This window comes from Caretta caretta, chromosome 16 (genome assembly GCF_965140235.1).
Source record: "Caretta caretta isolate rCarCar2 chromosome 16, rCarCar1.hap1, whole genome shotgun sequence".
NCBI lineage: Eukaryota > Metazoa > Chordata > Testudines > Cheloniidae > Caretta > Caretta caretta.
In genome coordinates, this window is record NC_134221.1 from 18,830,952 (window position 1) to 18,851,157 (window position 20,206).

At 43.2% G+C, this 20,206-nt stretch overlaps 1 protein-coding gene across 3 annotated transcripts in view; it reads left to right on the plus strand.

The window, feature by feature from the left end:
* OLFM1 (olfactomedin 1) overlaps positions 1-20,206 on the plus strand; it is a 55,198-nt gene that overhangs the window by 25,791 nt on the left and 9,201 nt on the right. For all 3 annotated transcript variants that reach the window (XM_048823234.2, XM_048823233.2, XM_048823235.2), the window contains exons 3-5: positions 3,572-3,727; positions 6,479-6,698; positions 18,465-18,571. In XM_048823234.2, coding sequence (XP_048679191.1) covers positions 3,572-3,727; positions 6,479-6,698; positions 18,465-18,571 — 483 coding nt within the window. The remainder of the gene's footprint in view (positions 1-3,571; positions 3,728-6,478; positions 6,699-18,464; positions 18,572-20,206) is intronic.

Consider the following 20,206-nt stretch of genomic DNA (forward strand, 5'->3'; position numbering starts at 1 on the left):
ATGCTAGTGGCTTTGCATAGAGGTTTGGGGAGTTAAACAAAAGATCAGATTCAAAGTTGTAAAAAGCCAATGTGTGCTAAAACACATTGACACCAGTGTATGAAAATTAAGGTAGGGCCTTAATTAAGTTTGGGGGGCCAGTGAGGCCCCCCCATCTCATTCTGCTTCAAAGGGCATTGACATCATTTGGCACCTCATGGTTTTTAACCCCTTGTGAAGGCCAAGTTAGAATAAAACTTGAAAAAAATCTGGGTGTGCCCCATGCGACCACAGTGTAGCTCTGTATCTCCCTCTAGTGGCTAGACCATGGATGGAGGATTATGAGTCCGGCTGCTTTCAAATGAATGAACTGGTCCTTTGCCTCAATTAGTGGAGCCACGTGCATTTAGCTCCAGATGGCCCAGGCAGGGGTATTGCTCATAGACACTACCCCAAAGGATAGCACCCACAGACTGGGATGATCAGGATCTAGGAGATATTACCTAGCTGAGGTAGCTTGCTAGAGTCACCAGGCCAAATTCTGCTCCCAGTTACACAGGTATAAATCCAGAGTAACTCCATCAGTGTCAAAGAAGCTGGCATAACTGGAAGCAGAAATTAAATTCCATTTTATTAATTTTTTGCTTCCCTAAGGTAAAATCAACGTTTTTCCCCCTGGGCAACTGTTAGCTTGTCTATGCCATTAGATTGCTGCAAAATGAGGTTTTGTGAGCACTCGGAATATGTGTGTTTCATAGGTGAAAAAATACTCTTAACTAAGGTTCTTCAGGGGTCGTAAGTGATTGGAAGAAACTGAGGGAAATTTAAGACAGAGAATGTATTTCAGCCTCAGGTCCAGTAAAGCACTTACGCACATGCTTGACCTTAAGTACATGAGCAATCTCATTTAAGTTTAATCATGTGGTTAAGTGCTTTGCTGGATCAAGGCCTTAAAAAGGTAATAAAAATAAAAGATGTAGATCTTTAAATGATGAATTTTACGTTATTGTCAAAGATCAGGAATAATAGTAATTGATATTTAAAAATGTTCACCATAGGTTGCTACTTAATTTTAAAAAAAAACTTATTAGCAATGAATGGAATGGATTTGAACTTTACACCAAGCACGTCGCTGAAAATAACTTCATAGAATCATAGAATATCAGGGTTGGAAGGGACCTTGGGAGGTCATCTAGTCCAATCCCAGGACCAATCACCAATTTTTGCCCCAGATCCCTAAATAGCCCCCTCAAGGATTGAACTGACAACCCTGGGTTTAGCAGGCCAATGCTCAAACCACTGAGCTTCCCCCCTGTTTAACTGTATGTCCTCACTTAAGCACCCTTCCTTATTTGCCATAAGTTAATTCGTGCACAGTTGGGCTTTTTATTGGGAGTGAGCACTGGCAGAATTAGTTGACCCAGTTTTGGGCAACTTCAAACATAATCCCCATTCCCATTGGCAGATGTACAAAGCGATCCCACTAGGTGGATGCAGGTTTTCTCAGGGAAGTACTGGCTGGCTCAACAGGAAAAAAATGTTGTACACGTCCAGGCTGTAACAGACACTCCACCCTGGGTAGGCAAAGCTCCTCAAATTCGTCCCCCTCCATTGCAGGCAAATTACTGCCTTACTGTTCACCAGCGCAGAAAAATACACACCTCCTTTTGTCCTCCTCCCCATTCAGTGCAGTCTACCTAAAGGCCTTGGCAGTGGCCTACATGAGGCTGGGAAGGTGTTGCTGGGTGTGGATGAGTGGTACTGCTGGAATTAGGTACTGAACATTCTTTCTTCTGCTCATAGCCCCCAGACCAGAGCAGAAAGAAATTACTAGCCATGAAACCATTTTCACTGGTTGGACAATGAGCTTCTCCACCTTAGCATGTCATAAACCATCAGACCTTGATGCATGGGTCCCCCTTAATTATTTATTTGAATTGTTACTTTTCATATTGTCCTTGTCATCAAATGTTAATGATGGTCAACCTCGATCATTTCACAAAACTTAGAGAAAAGCTGGCATTTGTCCCTTGGCTGGCTCCAGCAAAGTCCAAAAGGCCTGTGCTTCTGGTAACACACACATTTCCCACAGCCATCTTCAAGTAGTTACACTGGCTCAGCGAAGCTCCCTGGAGGAAATATTGAATGCCAGTCATCTCTTCCCCATCCCCCAAGTCCAATATTATTACACTTAGCTTCACTGAGCATTGAATGTGGAAACAGGAGCTAACTGTGATGGCATGGAATTCAGAGAGCTTATGGAATTTGCTTGCAGAGGAAGTTATGGGCAAGGAACGAAAAGCAATATTTCCTTAAGATTTGGGTTCTGATAAGAATTCCGTTAATTTCACTGGAAGGTGAACCAGGCTGTCACTGACCTAACTAAGTCCCTGGTTCAACAAAGCATTTATGCACAGCTTAGCTTTAAGAACTGGAGTATTCCAAACTGAAATCAATAGGGTTCTAATAATAGTTATTATTCTTGCATTGCATAGCATTGTGTTTATTTGTATTGTGGTAACATCTCAGGAGTCCCAGGACTCCATTTTGTTAGGCACTGCACAAATACAGAACAAAAAGATTGTCTCTGCCCCAAAGAGCCAACAGTCTATTTGCAGGATTAATTGCTTTCCTGAATTGGGGTCATAGTTAACATCCCGTAATGGCACAAATATTGGGAGGGGGGAAATGGAGTTTAGCGTATCAATTTAAGGCCATTCTTCAAAATCAGGTCATTTTGATTATCACCTTGCTTCCTTCCTCATCCCTATTTCAGTCACAGCAGCCAGTGTTCTCACAACACTTCTCAAGATGGAGATAAATGTTTTAAAACATTTGAAAACTGATGGTCTCTGCTGGTATCTAGCACTGATTCCAACCTTAAAAGTTATTGAGATGGTGACCACTAAAATCAGAGGTCTCAAGTTGGTCAGCCAAAAATGACAGCCACCATAATCAGAGGCTACATTTGGAAATATTAGCCTTTAATCATGAATGCGTGTATTATTTGCCAGTGTATATGGCATTGCCTACCTCTAAATGTATTCTTTGTGACTGATGACATACAACTAGTAATAAAGAAAAGACCATGTTGTTTGAATAGTGAGATTTTGCTAGCTGGGTCTAAAGCTTGCACTTAGGCAATCAGTGAATGTCTCCTTATGTACATGAAGCAGTGATAATTCATACCTGAACAGAAGTATTATTCTTAGTCAAATATGCTTCTGTTTAACTAATAGTCTTTCCACCTGCAAAGGCAGGCATTGTACGCTGGCTCAGCCAATCAAAGAGACCATTAAGACTCTCATGCATTTTATACTTGACTACAATCCTTATTTGCATTCATGATTGTTGGATTATTTTCTGGAGCATGGCAGAATAAATGTTTATGAAACCAATTTGCTCTGTTTTGGAGCACATGATGCTGCTGATTAACTAGTAAATAATGCATCTGCTGATTCCTCTGTAGCTTTGTTGACTGAGTGGGAAAAGGTCAGTGCTTTGTATTATGAGGCAAATGATGCTGCCTAGCTCCTATGAAAGCTTCTTCCTTTGACTGTGTTGCCTCTCTATTTTTTATTTCTCTGGACAGGTGCAGAACATGTCTCAGTCAATAGAGGTACTGGACAGGCGGACTCAAAGAGACTTACAATATGTAGAGAAGATGGAGAACCAGATGAAGGGATTGGAATCGAAATTCAAGCAGGTGGAAGAGAGTCACAAACAACACCTGGCAAGACAGTTTAAGGTATGTACATCCTCCAGCCTGCTAATGAGGCTGCAGTGTCTCTTCCTCTGCCCCAATATACTGTGGGCCACATGATCAGAGAAGACAAAAACAATTCTCCAAACTTCTGTGTAGATGAACCTACCGTGTGGGTTCTGTTCCCACTGCATTCTGGGCCTTACTCAGCAAAAATTGACATCCAAAAAAGTTTTGCCTGAATAGAATCGTATCTTGAATGCATTGAATTTCCAGGGAAGGAATATTCAAGCATGCATTGAGAATAGGTCCCCTAATGTACACCTTACTTTGTAAATGACCAAATGACCAGAGTGATATGGCAACAATGAGGAGGGTAAAAAGACTGGTAAAGTGTATACGTTGCTTATTTTCCAATACTTAGCCCAAAGTCCTCATGTTAAGTCACCTCAGTAAACAGGTAGGCAGTTCCTATATTTGAGGATCAGTGTCCTCACTGAGTGAAACAGATCATTCATGGACCAAGGAGTGGGCAAGGATCTGGGGTGAAATCCTGGTGCCACTGAAGTCAATAGGAATGTTCCTACTGATTTCAGTGGGGTCAGGATTCCACTACTGTATTTCACTGGGTTTGGGGAAAGATCCCATCCAGACTGACAGTGCGCACCCATTTATTCTCTTCTGAAGCAGTCCATGAATTGGAGCATTGCTACCATTTAAGTAGCAAATGGAATACAATGCTACAGTGGCACCAGAGAATTTCCCCTTCACATTCTTTGAGAAATATTTTGATTAAATTTTCTTGAAACATTTTCCCACATTTTTTAACAACTAGAGAGCTGGTTGAACTTTTTAATTTCAAGATTTAAGTGATGTTTTCAAATTTTAAATACCAAAATTTTGAATTAAAAAAAAGAGAAAGATGTCAATTTCACCCACATTTTTCAACCAGCTCTGATCCTCAAGTTCAGTTCTTCAGCTTAGATCTAAGTTTAGAACCTGCTAGACTGAGAAAACCTTCAGCTCGAACAATGTGATCTTATTCTCCCCCCAACACACACACACACACACCCACACACCATGGTGATACATTCACTAGAGAGTGCAAATAATAACTTATAAAATATAGGAGGGGAACTCATCACTTGAATAGAGGAGCATGGAAAACAAATATTGTTTCACTACATGGGCTAGTTTCCAATCTCATTCATGCCAGTATAAATCCAGAGTAATTCCACAAGACACTCAGATACCATGGTCCTAGGCATTGAGTAAGAATCGGAAATGGAACTGTCACTGGTGCTATTCTGGATTTACATTGGTTTAACTGAGATCAGAATCTGGCCTATTATTAGGCTTGGCAGAATACGATTTTTATTTATTTTTAATAATTTTGACAGATAATATACTTGTTTATTTTTAATCTCCCCCCCCCCCCAATTTTTATCAATTTAAATTTTCACGGTTGCTCAAAATTTTAAGCATTTTTTCTGGTTTTTATCAATTTAAATTTTCACAGTTGAGGGAAAGTCTGAGGGGTCAGACAATGGGGGGCACAAAGATAAACATTATTTAATGACAGTAGACACTGAGAATCAGAAAGTTAAAGCTCTATAACCGTTAAAAATGCCAACATCATTTATTGAAACATACAAAATGAATACCTTTAGCCCAAACTGTAGTAAGTTCTCAAGTTGCATTTTTCTTACTTTCCCTATCTGTAAATTTAAATTATTACTGGTGGAAATATTTTTCCTTGGTTTCCGTGTGCATGGTGAAATTGACGTTTATCAACATTTATCGATAAAAATCTAATCCTTCCAAGCCTACCTATTATGAATACTGTCCAATGCTTCATTAAATGGTAAGTGCATGCATATTTACGTGTGCATTATTGTCTAAGGGATCTCAGCATCTTCAACAAAATGTTGTGCACAATGCCCTTAAAGACAGCCTTTCTTTTCATTAAAAAAAAAAAAGTTTGGAGAAATAATGGTTGTGTTTCTGGAGAACAAAATTAAAAAGAATATTTTTAGCATGATTAAATAGCATTAAAGAATTTTCCGTATAAATTGCTGCCCAGGCATGATTTTAAATAACAGTCACAGCATTTTGTTTCTACCAACTCCAGCATTAAAATGTGAGTGGTTTGGGGTTTTTCTTATCATAAGAGTATTTGTTTATGAATGGATGTCTGTGTAAGGCAGGTTAGTGAGCTAGCTTCTCAACAGTATTTCATTTTCTTGCTTACAGGGCTAACTTAAAAGAAAGTTTTTTCAATGCTGCAGTGACTGAAGAAGCAGTTCACTCCCATGTAACCATGAAAAGAGGGTCACAGAGCATTTTGCACCATGCATTTATTTATTTATTTTTATTTTCCAAATTAGTACCATATCTCACTAAGGAATCTTGAACCACAACTGAGATCTTCCTTTGCATGCAATTGTAGTTGCATTTCATGAATAGTTTGAAACCCTTGTCAATGCATATATATATAATTTTTTTTAAAGAAAACAAAACAAAACAGAACTCTTTGTGTATGTGATCTGAAGCATGTAACCGTAAGATGTTGCATTCTAAAACTGACAAATAAAGGCCTTTCCCAAATATTTTGGTGTTCTGCAGACTGTTTAATATACTCTTTCTAATACATCATTTGGACCAAAAAAATAATAATGATAAGAATGATTGTGGGGATAAGAACATTGCACTCACGTAGGAAGCAGCCAGATCAAGGCAGAGTGTTGCAGATTTTTGCACGCATAGCACTGAACCAAGCTTATTTTAACCTTGCAGGCAATAAAAGCGAAAATGGAGGAACTTAGGCCTTTGATACCAGTGTTGGAAGAGTACAAAGCCGATGCAAAATTGGTATTGCAGTTTAAAGAGGAGGTCCAGAATCTGACGTCAGTTCTAAACGAACTCCAGGAGGAGATTGGCGCCTATGACTACGAAGAGCTTCAGAACAGAGTGTCAAATCTTGAAGAAAGGCTCCGTGCATGCATGCAAAAATTAGGTAGGCTCAGAACAATATGGTGGCACTGGCAAAACACCAGCAATGTAAAGTACATATAACATCTGGAGATAGCGGTGCTGACCTGGACATCTCCTTGTGCCTTCCCTGCACTGGCTATAAGAAATGAGCTCACAAAGCAGGGTCCGAGCCTGTAAACACATATGCACATGAGTAACTTTTACTACCATGAGTAGCTACTCACCGGAGTAAAGTTACTCATGGCGTAAGTGCATGCAGGAGCATATCCTTAGTTGGACATGAGACTTTGCAAAGTAAGCATAAATGGACAGTGAAATATGGTAAACAGGCTATTTTAAATACTGCTTATGCGATGCAAACACTGGCTCTCCATTTAAATTATGTATCAATGTCCAATCTTTCTGCTAGCTAAAATTGGGACATACCATTTTAAATAATATGTATGTGGGGCATGACTTTTCACCAGAAAAGAGCATGCCCTCACCAGTATTTGCTCATGTTTGTGTGTGGGCTGCAGCTGCTATAAAGAATATAACCCCTCCTCCCGCAACCCATCACTTCTTTTCAGTGAAGGAGTAGAACATTTGTTGACCTAGCTCCCTTCTGATTTAATTGCCAGTTACATTATTGACTTGCTTGTTAAGCAATTTAAGGCACCTGAACACATTAACCGATCCACCTGTCTATTTCGGTAGCACATTTGAAATTATACTCTCAGGTGACTTCAGTAAAGATCAGCTCCCTTCTCGTCGCTGTATATTTTTGGCAAGGTACCATTTTATTTTTCTCCTGTCTATGCTATTGGGATTGCTTCTGTTTGTTTTTAGATCTTTCCACTTTTGTTAGGAAGCTTCCTCCCTGTAGAAATAGATTGTTGTTATTATTTTAGGTTGCTATCTGTTACCTTGTAACCCACTTGTCAGCTAAAAGCCCACCGAGGAAATTGAATTCATTTAGAATATTATATATGCACAGACAAATTTCTGTGGGAGCTATGGGTAAAATTTGCAAAAGTGTTTAAGTGACTCAAATCATTAACACACAGTCTCTAGAGTATAAGTCTAATTAAAAGTCAAAGGGACTTAGGCTCCCCCTTCCAACCCTGATATTCTATGATTCCTCCATGCCTAGCTCATTTTGAAAATGAAGCTTGGGCTCGTAAGTTTCCCTCGCACTTTTGAAAATGCCACCATCTCTGTTGGGGAAGGGAAAAGCCCATGTCCAAAGGAAACTTAATGAGATTGGCCAGGTCCTCAGCAATCGGCTTAGTCTAAAGGAATGGAGCTAGGCTGATTTACACCAGCTGAGGATCAGGCCTCTTGATTTAAAAATAAAAGCACTTGGGAAAGCTTCTTGTTCCCCCTCCACCTGCTGAGGAGATACATGCAAGGCATGCCACTGCTGCTCCTTGTTATTTACCATGTACAATATTGCAGTGGTTTTTGGATTGTAAAGAAAAATTCTCCACCTCTGTGCTATACCGGTGAAATTCACAGCACAAAGGTCTATGCCCCATTTAAGACCTCAAAGTATGGCTTCAGTGGCAAATAACTGGTGCATAGACCTCGTACTGGGCCCTCTGAGTTTCACTCTAAATGTTCGAAAGAAAGATGAAACCTGGTTATTAATTATTATTATGGTAGCACCTACAGGCTTCAGATGGGATTGGGCCCAGTCCCTGCCCTCAAGAATTTACAATCTGGACAGGCAAGAGACGGGTAGAGCGTGAGGAAGGAAGTATCATTATCCACATTTTATAGATGGGGAACTGAGAGACAGAAAGATTAAGTGATTTGTCCAAGATCACATAGTAAGTCTGTGGCAGAGCCTGGAATTAAACCCACATCTCCAGAGGCCCAGTCGAGTGCCTGAGTCACAAGACACTTCTGTTGTGAGGAAGCAGCTGTCTTTACTTCTTCTCTTTTGAAGGAAGAGATGGGGTTTCACATGAGGTAACAAATGGAGAGCAGTGATCTATTTTCTGTCCCACAGTAGAGAGAGTCTCTTCAAATCTACCACTTTTGGTTGTCTCTTATGTTCCCCTCCTGTCTCTTGAGAAATAAGAGACTCTTTCTGTTTTCCACTGCCAGCCCTCTGCTGACCTTTAGTCACTTTAACTGTAGGAACCGAAGAGAGGACATAGTAGGAAAAAATAACATTCTAGAGCAGAAAGAAATCACAGCTGTACCTGAAAGGGGAGCAGTATTATGCTGTCAATATTTTAACCAAGAGCTTCTGTAAAGATGCTCTCAGAACACGTAATAAATACCCCATGGACCAAAGGTGTGTGTGATTTCAAGGAGAAGAATGGAGGGACTGGGGAATCTAATTTGAGCTAAGGAAATAATTTGCAGTGAATAATTATTTAAACAACACAGCCCTCTTTGTCTGTTGGCAAAAATTCTTTAGAACTAGTTGTTACCCTAATGTGTGTGTTTGTTCAAGTTTCATTAGCTAAATAACTTACCTAATTTTTGTTTCTTTTGTAGCTTGACCACAAATATTCAACTGAGGAATTCAGTTGCTTAGTTGGGATTGGTCAGAGAAGTCGCATCATATTGTTCCTCTTCTCTGACAGCATGACCATGTGTAATCCCATATGCAAGCACTTCTTAGCAGGAATGCTTGCGTGCATGGATGTAAAATTCAGTTTTCATGAAAACTCACCTGTGCAGCTTTGAAATTAATTGTTTTATTAGGACCAACATTTGTATACCTTGATGCTCAATGTTAGTCTCCTAAATCCCTGTTTGGGAACCTAAATGCAAATAGACTGAGCATCACAAATACTGAGCATATAGACAGGTTTCAGAGTAACAGCCGTGTTAGTCTGTATTCGCAAAAAGAAAAGGAGGACTTGTGGCACCTTAGAGACTAACCAATTTATTTGAGCATGAGCTTTCGTGAGCTACAGCTCACTTGTATGCATCCGATGAAGTGAGCTGTAGCTCACGAAAGCTCATGCTCAAATAAATTGGTTAGTCTCTAAGGTGCCACAAGTACTCCTTTTCTTCTTACTGAGCATGTACAAATCCCATTGGAGTCGATGGTACTTATAGGAGTTCAGCATCTTTGATTGTCAGGCTGCTTTTATTTAGGTGCCTGATAGCGTTTTAGAAAACTAATTTTAAATACTCAAGGCTGGCTTCCTCCACTGGTGTGAATCAGCACAGCGTCACTGACTTCTGTGGAGCGATGCTGTTATACACCAGCTGAGGATTTGGGCCCCAAGTTTGCAAATGTTAGCCTGCCGTTTTAGCCAGTTGCTTGATTCTATGAAAGAGGACATGGGGAGGAGGGGAAAGGGGGCATTGAACATGGCTGAGGTGAGCCAGTTGAAAAATACAAGTGCATATTTGCAGGCTGCTGTATTCACAGCTCTCCTCCAGGAGGACGTCCGCGGCACTTGGCAGACAAATGTGAAGTGCATTTGTGGGAAGCATTTGCACCTTTTGCCTGAGAACCGCCCTGGGCGCACGGAGACGTGTTTCTACTGCTCCTTTGAAGGAGGAGGTGGGAGAGAGCCATTGCTGACAATGCCTGCTCCAGGGAGAAGTTGTCCCATGCAGGGATATGTTGCAACAGGACCCAGAGAGAAGGGGCCAGCTTATTTCAGTGGAGCTATGGTGACTGACACCAGCTGAGGATGTGGCCCAAGTTGACTCCATCAGATGCAGGGAGCCCATGTTGACCTTCCCTTGAGTTTGGTGGCAGAACTTTAACAAGTGGCTCCAGATCTATCCCAGTATATCACTGACCTTGGGTTCCCTGAGGGGGGCAAACTGGGTCTGTTGAAAATAAGCCTCTTCGCATGCTGCTCATTCTGCTTCCGATCTCACCTTTACCACCGGTTTAGGACCAGACTGTGAGACACTCACTCAAATTGAGTAGCACCCGACTCTGTATGTAACCCCACCCTACTGATACCATTGGAACTATTTACCGAGTAAGGTACTACTCAGCATGAGTAAGAGTATGGCAGTCTGGCCCTCAGTGGAGTTTATTAGTACTCCGCTCCTGGGGTAACAAAGAATTCCTTTGTGCCCAGCCCCAATCTCTGTCAGTGTTGGGGTCCCATTCTCCGCTAGGTTACATCAGTTTTACTCCACTGTGACTCCATTGATTTCAATTGTGATAGACTGCTGAAAAACTGGAGCAGCTCAGCAGTGGGATGGGCCCTTTGATTTCAAGCCCTGAAGATGCAGGACTTCTAGTACATTTCAGAGCTGGGTTCAATCAAACCCATTGTGTTCCCCCAGAACACTGCTGAGGAGGCATGCGTTTTGAAAGCTAAAAGAATGGCTGTCAAAGATGCTGGCAGCTGTAGTTCACATTCATTTCAGCACCCCTGAAAATCAGGCAATTGCAACGCCTGCAGGTATGTTGCTGCTGGGGAACTGGTGGTGTAAAATGAGCACGAAGGTGGGTGTTAAGAATGGCAGGTCCTTCCCACAATCTACACCAATTATCCCCCCACTGGCTCAGCTCCACCTTGGGTAATTGCATTCTCCCTACATGTGCTCAGATCCTCTGCTGCTGAAAATCGGTGTAGTCCCATAGCTAAGGCTCTGGCCCGGTGCTCTTCGCTGTTGTTGAGTGGTGGTGTGTGTTGTTTAACATGTTCTATCTCCGAGGTGGTTACATTTCAGCGATGGATGAAGCGATTCTTCTGCATTGGTTATAAATGTTTTGGGGATCTGCAACAGGATAAAACATTCGAGAAAGGGTTAAGGGCTCCCTGCCAGTCACATGACTCAGCAGGGGATTTAAGGGAGAGTGTGGGCTCTTTTAGGGGGAGATGAGCGAGGCAAGGGGAAAAGATTGTCTCTTGGTCTGGGGAATTGATTTATTTTGATGTTGTCTCCTGAGTTTTGTGCTTGAATGATAAATGGGCTCAGACACAAGCACCTGAAACTGACTTAGGCGTGGTCCTGATTCCTTCCTGCGCTGATGAGAGAGCCCAGTAATTTACAGAAAACTTTGAGATAAAAAATCCCACGTAGACCAGCACAGCTGGGCAAATCATGCAGGCAACCTTCTGCAACTAGGTACTGGTATATTTTAAGTAGGTTTGCATTGGCCATGCTTACCCACTTTGGTTTTTGCTTTCTGTCGCCATTCATGCATCTGAGTGTTCCTGGCCCAGATATTTGCAGGGAGTGAATTCTACAGCATGCGTTTGTGGGAATTGATTTTGCAATTTGTGTTTGCAGGTATTTGCCCTGGAAGTGTTTCTGTGCTCACCCTGTCATGTAGTTTATGGGGTAAACTGCAGCTAACCAACATGGATTAAATTCCTAAGGTTCCTTGCTACTTCAGAGTATATAAAATGTGAACATAGAATTAATTGATTAAATTCATAGAAAAAAATTCAAGGAAATTTTGATCTGCTCATCGATATTCCACCGGCATAAAATGAATCCAAATTTTCTGACTAAGTTAGTTATTTGCTCAGCTCTATAACTGGGAAAAAAAATATTTGTACTGGAGACGTGCAAAGGAACCTCAGTGCAGGATCAGGGCTCTGTTGTGGTAGGCACTGTACAGACAACAACAAAGAAACCAGTCTCTGTCTAAGCCATGCTCACAGTCTATAGGATATTTACAGAGGGTATTACTAATTTAAAATGCTACCAAGTACCTGGCGCACATTGGCCTGGCCAGCTTGAAGGTGCTAGACTCGTGACAGAGACGTCTCACGGTGTCTGAGCGCCCCCTCCCGTTTCCTTGGTATTTTTCCTCCCGTAGCCCCCATTGCTTTGAGCTCCACACTGCTGCAGAACCATTTGCTTTAAACAAAGTCTCTCCCCACCCCCCCATGCTTTTTTATTTCTCCAAAGCTTTACTGAAGAATCAATACTGAGAACATTGCCTGACCCTGGTGTGTGTGTTTATCTGTCCAGAGGCAGGTTGAGTTTGTTGTTCTGTTCACATTTTAAAAAGCTCGCTATTTATATGGCGATGTGAAGGTTTCCATTCATGCACCGAAGAGAACTCTTGCAGAAGGAGCGAGAATATCACTCAGACTTGCTCCGTGAACTAGAGGGCAGGTTTAAGATAGCAGCTGCTTTCTGCAGGTTTGGAATTCTCTCCCTTTCCAAGCTTGCCCTTGATTCTTAAAGTGCTCCCTTTACAGGGATTAAGAAGCATGTGCGCACCCTAATATGAAATGTCGCTTGGCACAGAATAGGGAGCTGACCCCTAAAACAGAACAACAGCAACAAAACTCTGCGCCACAATTGTACAATTTAGGGACCGGAGGAGTGTGCTCTCCCCTCCCCTCACTACACACGCATTCATCCATCCCAGCAGCATTTCGATTAGCAGTCAGATTAGAGGTCTCCCCACCAGAAGACAAAGGCAAGATCAGTGCTGAGCTTTCTAGTTGCTAAAGAAAAGTCAATCTCCACCTTCAGAACTGTCCTTGCAAAGGAAGAGAGTCGATCCTGATGCCCATAATGTTACAATAGGGGTGTGTAAAATCACACTGGACTAGATGCATCTCCAATGAGTGAAAATGGAAGTGAACAAATTCAGGACAAAAGTCTGACAGCCTTAAGATGGATTGGGTAGTGGGGATGAAGACAAAGGGGGCGTCTCCCCATGCTTCCACACAGGTGCTGCAGCCTGCAAATCCACTCCCTGGCTCAAAGGGACATAACCCTTTCCCCGCTGCCACCTCCGTGCCCTGAGCTGCCTGCTGGCATCTGGGTGAGTTCCTGTTACTCCTTTAAAAGCAGATGTAAAGAGCTCGCAGTTCGGAGCGCTTGTAACCTGCACACCTCCTGGGTGTGGTGCTCTGTCCCATCTAGTGGCACCAAGACCACTTAGAAATTAATGAGTCTGCTACAGCCTTAGCTAAAGGCATGTGGCTTTTAGCTTGTGCAGTAGAGGCTCATACGCTAAGCTCCAGAGGTCCCAGGTTCAATCCCGCCAGCCGACGACCAGGGTGTTTTGGCGTTACACGCTCACTCAGGTCACAGCAGCAGAGTGCCTGCCGTGAGTGCTCCACACCCCGCAGTAGAGCCCTGCCACTGTCTTGCTGCAGGATACAAATAATTTCCTTTGACTTCCATGGGATTCCCTTTGTCCAGAGGCGTAGAATCTATCCCCAGCAGAGAAGCAAGACCCCAATTTGGCCTGTCATGCTGGCGATTCACAATAACCGTTGATTCCAAAATCAAACAAGCCCTTTGCTGTGAATCTAAAGATCCGATGGCTTTAAAATGGCTGCTTGGCCACCACACCTCACACACTGGCTGTGTAAAAAGAGGTGTTTTATCCCCTATTACAAGCCTAGTGAAGACATGACAGTTGTAGCTGGAACCCATGTTAGATGGCGGAGGTATGTCCTCGCCTCCCTCGAGGGTGATTTAGTGAAGGCAAGGCCAAAAGAAGGGACTGTTTTACACATGAGACTGAGAGCTCATCATATGGAACACCAGTGAACTGAGCCTTGAAAATCTCAGCCTTAAATCATATTTGCTGAGCCAGCCGGGATTTTAATGGCATGAGTCTGACTCCCATTCTCTAGCCCTGTGCAGTCGGGCTCTACAGGACCCCAAATAAATCTGACAAACAGTATTTGGGGAAATGTAGGCTGGAAAGGACCTCAAAAGGTCACCTAGTCCATCCCCCGAGGCTGAGGCTGGACTAAGTGTGCTTAGACCATGCCTGATAGATGTTTGTCTCACCTGTCCTTAAAAACCTCCAGTGACTGGACTTCCATAGCAGTTGTTCAGTGGTGTTTGTTTTTTCAAACCTCCTCCCTCCCTCCTTTTTTCCCCTGCATCCGGGAATAATTTGTGGAGACAACATAAAGCAAACCCAAATCATCTTATGCTAGTCTCACCACCCAGTGATTTGAAATACCCTCCAACTTGCATAACTTAAGCACCATAAATGGTTCCCTGAAGCACTAAAAGAGCAAGAGGAAAAACAAGCAGAAACCCTGAGTTATTTGGGGGTTATTCGGGTTTATCTGAATACTGGGATATTCAGTATGAAAAACATGAGTGTGAGTATAAAGAAGCATAAATATGACTGAGCCCTGCACATATTATTATTAATTATTTCTTTTGTGGTAGCACCCAGGACCCCCGGGTAGGACGCCGTTGCGCTAGGTGCTGGACAAACACAGAACAAAGAGGCGGCCCATGTATCCCTGCTGCTCTTATTTTCTGGGCCAAAAAGGGCTGAGTTTGCTACGTAGACAAATACTCAGCACCTAAGAGTTTGAAAGGGTTGCTCTTTGTTGCTCAAGAGTGAGCCCTAGGGTGCGATTAACAAGCCTAATTTAGGAGTTCCAAAAAGAAGGCCCATTCAGTGAGGAGCTGAACATTAAAAGGCTCTATGACAGGCAGTATAGTTTAGTGGTTAAATCAGCGGCCGCGGAGTTAGGAATTTTGGATTTTCGTCCCAGCACCGCCGCTGACTCATTGCACGGTCTCTCCTTGAACAAATCAGATAATTTCTTTGCGCCTCAACTTCCCAAGATGTAAAACGGGACGACAAGAGAGAACCTTAAATCACCGGGGCCTTTTGAGGCATAACTCATTAATGTATGCAAAGCAGTTTGAGAGCAGAGGCTGTATATGCGCAAATTATTTATAACCGACGGGCTATACAAGGATCCTATATTGTGAGATGCTGAGCTGGATTCACGCTGAGGGGTTTCCATGCCTAGCAGAAAGAATTCAGCACCTCACAGAGTTTTTTCACAACACACAGTTCCTCACAGCTTATGTCGAGCAATCACTGAGCACATGGCATGAAAAAGACCATGGTGTAATATCTGTAGTTGCTTCTTGGCTGGAATGAACAAATGCCACTAAAAATTCCCAGTGCAATGCAAAGATTTGAGTTGCCCATCCAGAACAATAACACCTAATGGCTGATGTTGACTTACCTTAAATGCAACTCAGGGAGCTAAATCAATTGTACATCTGATTTTTAATCTGAGGGTCCAGGGTACAAGTCTTGTTCAAGTGGTAGGTTCTTAATCTACATGATAAATTTGTGAATAGGATTGCATGATGGGGTTATCTGTGACAGCAGGGACTGGACTCAGAGACCCTTCCAGTCCTATGTTTCTAATTCCTGACAGCGTAGCTCAAATTTTTTAGATTTTGCCCACTGGCATCTGAGGCTCGTGACAGATTTAAACCATGAGAGAGACATCTAGCCTGGAATACGATCAGCCCTTGTGCCCCGCTGGGAAACTGTTATAAATGTGTCTCCAGCTAAATGCATAGTGAGCCATAGCCTAACTACTTGCAAACAGCACCAGTTTACCGGTATAAGCTTTTTTTAAAAAAAAAAAAAAAAAAATCAATGGGCTTTATACCAGTATTCTTTCCAGGAAAATAGAGGGAAAGTGTTTAAATTGACAGCAATGGAGAGGTATGAGAATTGCAGGGCGCAGTAGACAGAGGCTAGTCCTGTGCAGGAAAATTTGCAAGAAATTACCTGCATATTCTTTTAACTCTTTTTATTCTTCCACCAATACCTCATCCTCATCCGTGGCTGAGAGGGATTTAGGCTGAGTTCAGTCCGTGTCAAGAAGCGTTCATCGTGCAATCCACATTGTGGGCTGCATGGACGCTCGGCTTTTTGGCTGGTGTAACTTAGACAGTCCTAGAGGCCTAAGTTACAGTAGCCTCGCTGGGCTGGCCGATGGGCTACAGGGTGGCCCAGAATTTCCACAGAGCCGCATGATGTTTCTGTGTCCCTGTCCCTGAGGTGTTCCTCCCACCTCCAGCCACACCCACAGCATGTCCCTCATGCTAGGGCTTGGGAGGGGGGCTTCAGAAGGCCGCTTTACGGCTATCTTTCACAGCATCTCTCAGCCACATACAGGGCTTTTAGGGAAAATTTAGGGTCCTTGTTCACTGCTCAGTGTAAAGGGGCTGAAGCAGAGGTAACAATCTCAGGCACTACTGAATAGCTAAGAAGCCCTCCAGTTGGCTAATTAGAACAGACCAAGTGGGAACTCAAAGAATAGATATCCCAGAAATCTTAGGTGTGTACTTAATAACAGCTTCAAATCAAAGGCCTGATCTGAACTGCTGTAAACCAGCACAGCTTCATTTACTTCATTTACAGCCAACTTACACCTGAGGGATCTGGCCCCTGATTTCCAGTTTTGGCTAAAGAAACCATGTTTGCTGCAGTTCAATTCAAGCCTCAAAATCCATTGACCATAGCCTATGCTCCACTTTGCCACTGAGACCTTCTCCTTGACTGAAGAGTCACAGGTGTAAAAACCTCCTGATAAGAGCCAGTGAACACCTTCCTGAGTTTAGTTTGTGTTGTTATCCATGTTCGTCTGCCCTTATGTCGGCTCATTAAGGACATGGTTCTACAGGGGCTGCTTTGCAGAGCTGGTGCAAGGGTTTTAAATGAGGCTGTTCAGTCTCAGTCTGCAGATTCTTCTGCTGCATCTTACTTTGACCTTCCCCTTGTTCTTTCGTGCGTGTATGCGAGCGTTTCAACAGCCTGAGGTGGCAGTGTTCGTGAAACTTATGGGCATTGTTGTAAATGTGACATCACCATAGGGCTATATTTTAGACATTAAGATTGAAGCACGGAAGACATTTATTCATCTGAATCCTGAGAAAGATACAAGATTATATTTTACTATGTGGGACCATGGAAGAGAGAGATTGATACAGGAAATTGAAGCAGCAAGGAGAATGGATGAGTGGTTAAGACATCAGAGCCAGATTTTTAAAGGTATTTAGTCACAGATAGGGGCCTTTTCAAAAGGGTGTAGGCATGGAACTCCCCTTGAATTCAGTGGGTTTGAAGTCAATGGGAGTTAGGAGCCTAGGTGCTTTGGAAAATCCTGCTAGGTGCCTATCCACATCCTGAGGCATCTAAATACCTTTAAAAAATCTGGCCCTTAGACTTTAGTTCCAATATGCATGTGTCCATGTAGGTTCAAATCCCAGTTCTGGTAAGCTCACTAGCTTGGGCAGTGGTTATATCACTAGACTAGTGATCGGGAGATCTGGCCACAATTCCTGGCTCTGCCACAGACTCACTGCGTGACCATGGGCAGATCACTAAGGCCAGATTTTCGGAGATGCCGACCACCTAAAACTCCAGGTAAAGCCAATGGCAGCGGCAGGGGTGCAGTGCCTCTAAAACTCATGTCCTTAATCTTGCTGTGTTTCAATTCCCCATCTGTACAAATGAGGTAGCAAGAATTCCCTACCTCACAGCGGGTTGTGTGTGAGGAAAAGACATTACTGTTTGTGAAGTGCTTAGATACTACGGTGCTGGACACTTGATCGATAGGTACAGGTAGATAGTTTTGCTGGGAAGATAAGTATATTTATATAAAATGCCCCACTTTTTTAACCTGTCAGAGGAATGTTTGGAGACTCAAAATGAGCAGCCCCAGGTCTATTACAGCAAAACTGAGCAGTCACTATTCAGACTAATTTCTCAGCCTGATGCCAGCTAACTCTTCTCCTCATTTGCTAGTCTGCAACATTCGCAGCACGTCTGTTTTCAGGAAAGTTCATTTTCTTAGGGGCACTGCGGTAAGGACAATTGTTATTGAGTGGAATGAAACAAACAAAAGCATCCAACAGCTGTTCGCAATCTAATTGTCCTTAATTAAACTAGCTCCCTCGCAACTGGAGAGAGGCAATGTCCCAGCAACACGGGCGAGTCTTAATGCCCGTGTCACTCCTCAGAGCTGCTAAGTTCTGAATGTCTCAGGTCTGCCACACACGCTGAAGCCTAATCGTTGCTCACTGACTTTCCGCTCTTTTACAGCTTGTGGGAAGCTGACTGGAATCAGTGACCCAGTCACAATAAAAACCTCTGGATCGAGGTTTGGATCATGGATGACAGACCCTTTAGCTCCAGAAGGTGAAAACAAGGTAAGAGTACAGTATTCCCCTCTCCCCGTCCCACACGCAGCATGTCCCGCGTTACTCCGAGCTCTTTGCATCAAAGCACTGACACTCTGAATAGAGGTCCACCATCACATGTCCAGTCCAGTGCCCACTGAAGACAGTGGAAAGACTAGATGCATCTGAGCTTTATTGACCCTGTCTGCACTGCATGCATATCCACACAGCACTTATTAAACTCATAAGGTCCTGCTCAGCAGGTGCTGGGCTGCGTGTCAAACCTGGAATGGACTCTCTAAAGGCTGCCTCTTCTTCGATTGGCCCAAAGGCAGGGGAGTTGGAGGGATTGACCACAAGTCATTACAACCCACGCACATTGTAACTTCTTGAAGCTTTGCCTCTTGGTTGGTTTTTTGGGTTTGTTGTTGTTGTTTTTTGAGAGGGGGAGATTTACTTATTTATTTTATTCCTTACATTATTTTTTATGTTAATTTTACTGCTCACGGAAAAGTTCCAGACTCGCAGCCACTGGAGTTCTCTCTTTATCCATTGGTAACGATGGGTCACATTTTCCCCCCGCCCACCACAGTCTGTCTCAACTCTGGCATGCAGGCGGTGCCCCTTGGAGGAGAGGATAGTACCATTTCCATGGGGGTCAGTCCATCCTCAATCTGTTGACTGAGAATGCCAACCAAGCTTGCCTGTTAGGGCCGATTACCATTGTGTTCTTAATGGAGAGGACATGAGTGCACTAGGAACTGGACTGAGACCCATCAAACTCATTCTAGGCAGGGCCGGCTCCAGGCACCAGCGTTCCAAGCAGGCGCTTAGAGCAGCAGCCAGAAAGGGGCGGCAGAGTTTCTGCGGTGGCGGCAATTCGGCTGCAGCTTCTCCATTCTGCTGGCCACGGCGGCAATTTGGCGGCAGCTTCTCTCCCTCCTTCCATCCACGGCGGCAATTTGGTGGAGACAGGTTTTTTCACTGCTTGGGGCGGCAAAACCGGTAGAGCCGGCCCTGATTCTAGGCAGGCTACTCAACATCTGTAATTATTTTTATTAACTTATAAAGCACATTCCTAGGGGGCTCAGTAAAACAGTGGCCTTATTTCCGGCTGGATACCTGGATGCAAATTCCAAGCATGTTACAAGTGCAAAGTGTGCTCTAGGAGCTTCTCATGATCAGCTTTGAGTTAAAATCCATTTGCTGTTTATTGCTCTGATGAGTACACATTTCTGTTTAGCCCCCTCATGGCAACAGCCCGCTCTCTATAAAATTAATGTTCCCTTAGATTTTTTTTTAAAGGCCTCCCTGTCTGAGGCTTCCATATTTTCTAAAGCATAATGAACAGATATGTGTCCTCTACAAAGCAGATGAGAGGGAGACTCCAATAATTGGCTTGTCGTTCAAGTCTAGATTTATTTGTCATGCTTTGACAAAATTCACACAAGTGTAGATGATGGCTCAAGTTGCAGGTCCATAAAGAATCAGGCCCATAGTTATTAGCCAACAGGAAGGGACCATCAAAGTCCCATTAATTTCTATAACACTGCTGCTCATCTCTCAGATAAAGTCATCTGACCAAGCTACATCTTCCCTCCTCCTTCTTCCTCCACCTTCATTGCTGTGTAGAATTAATTTGCTGCATCAGGGGAGGTTTTTGTT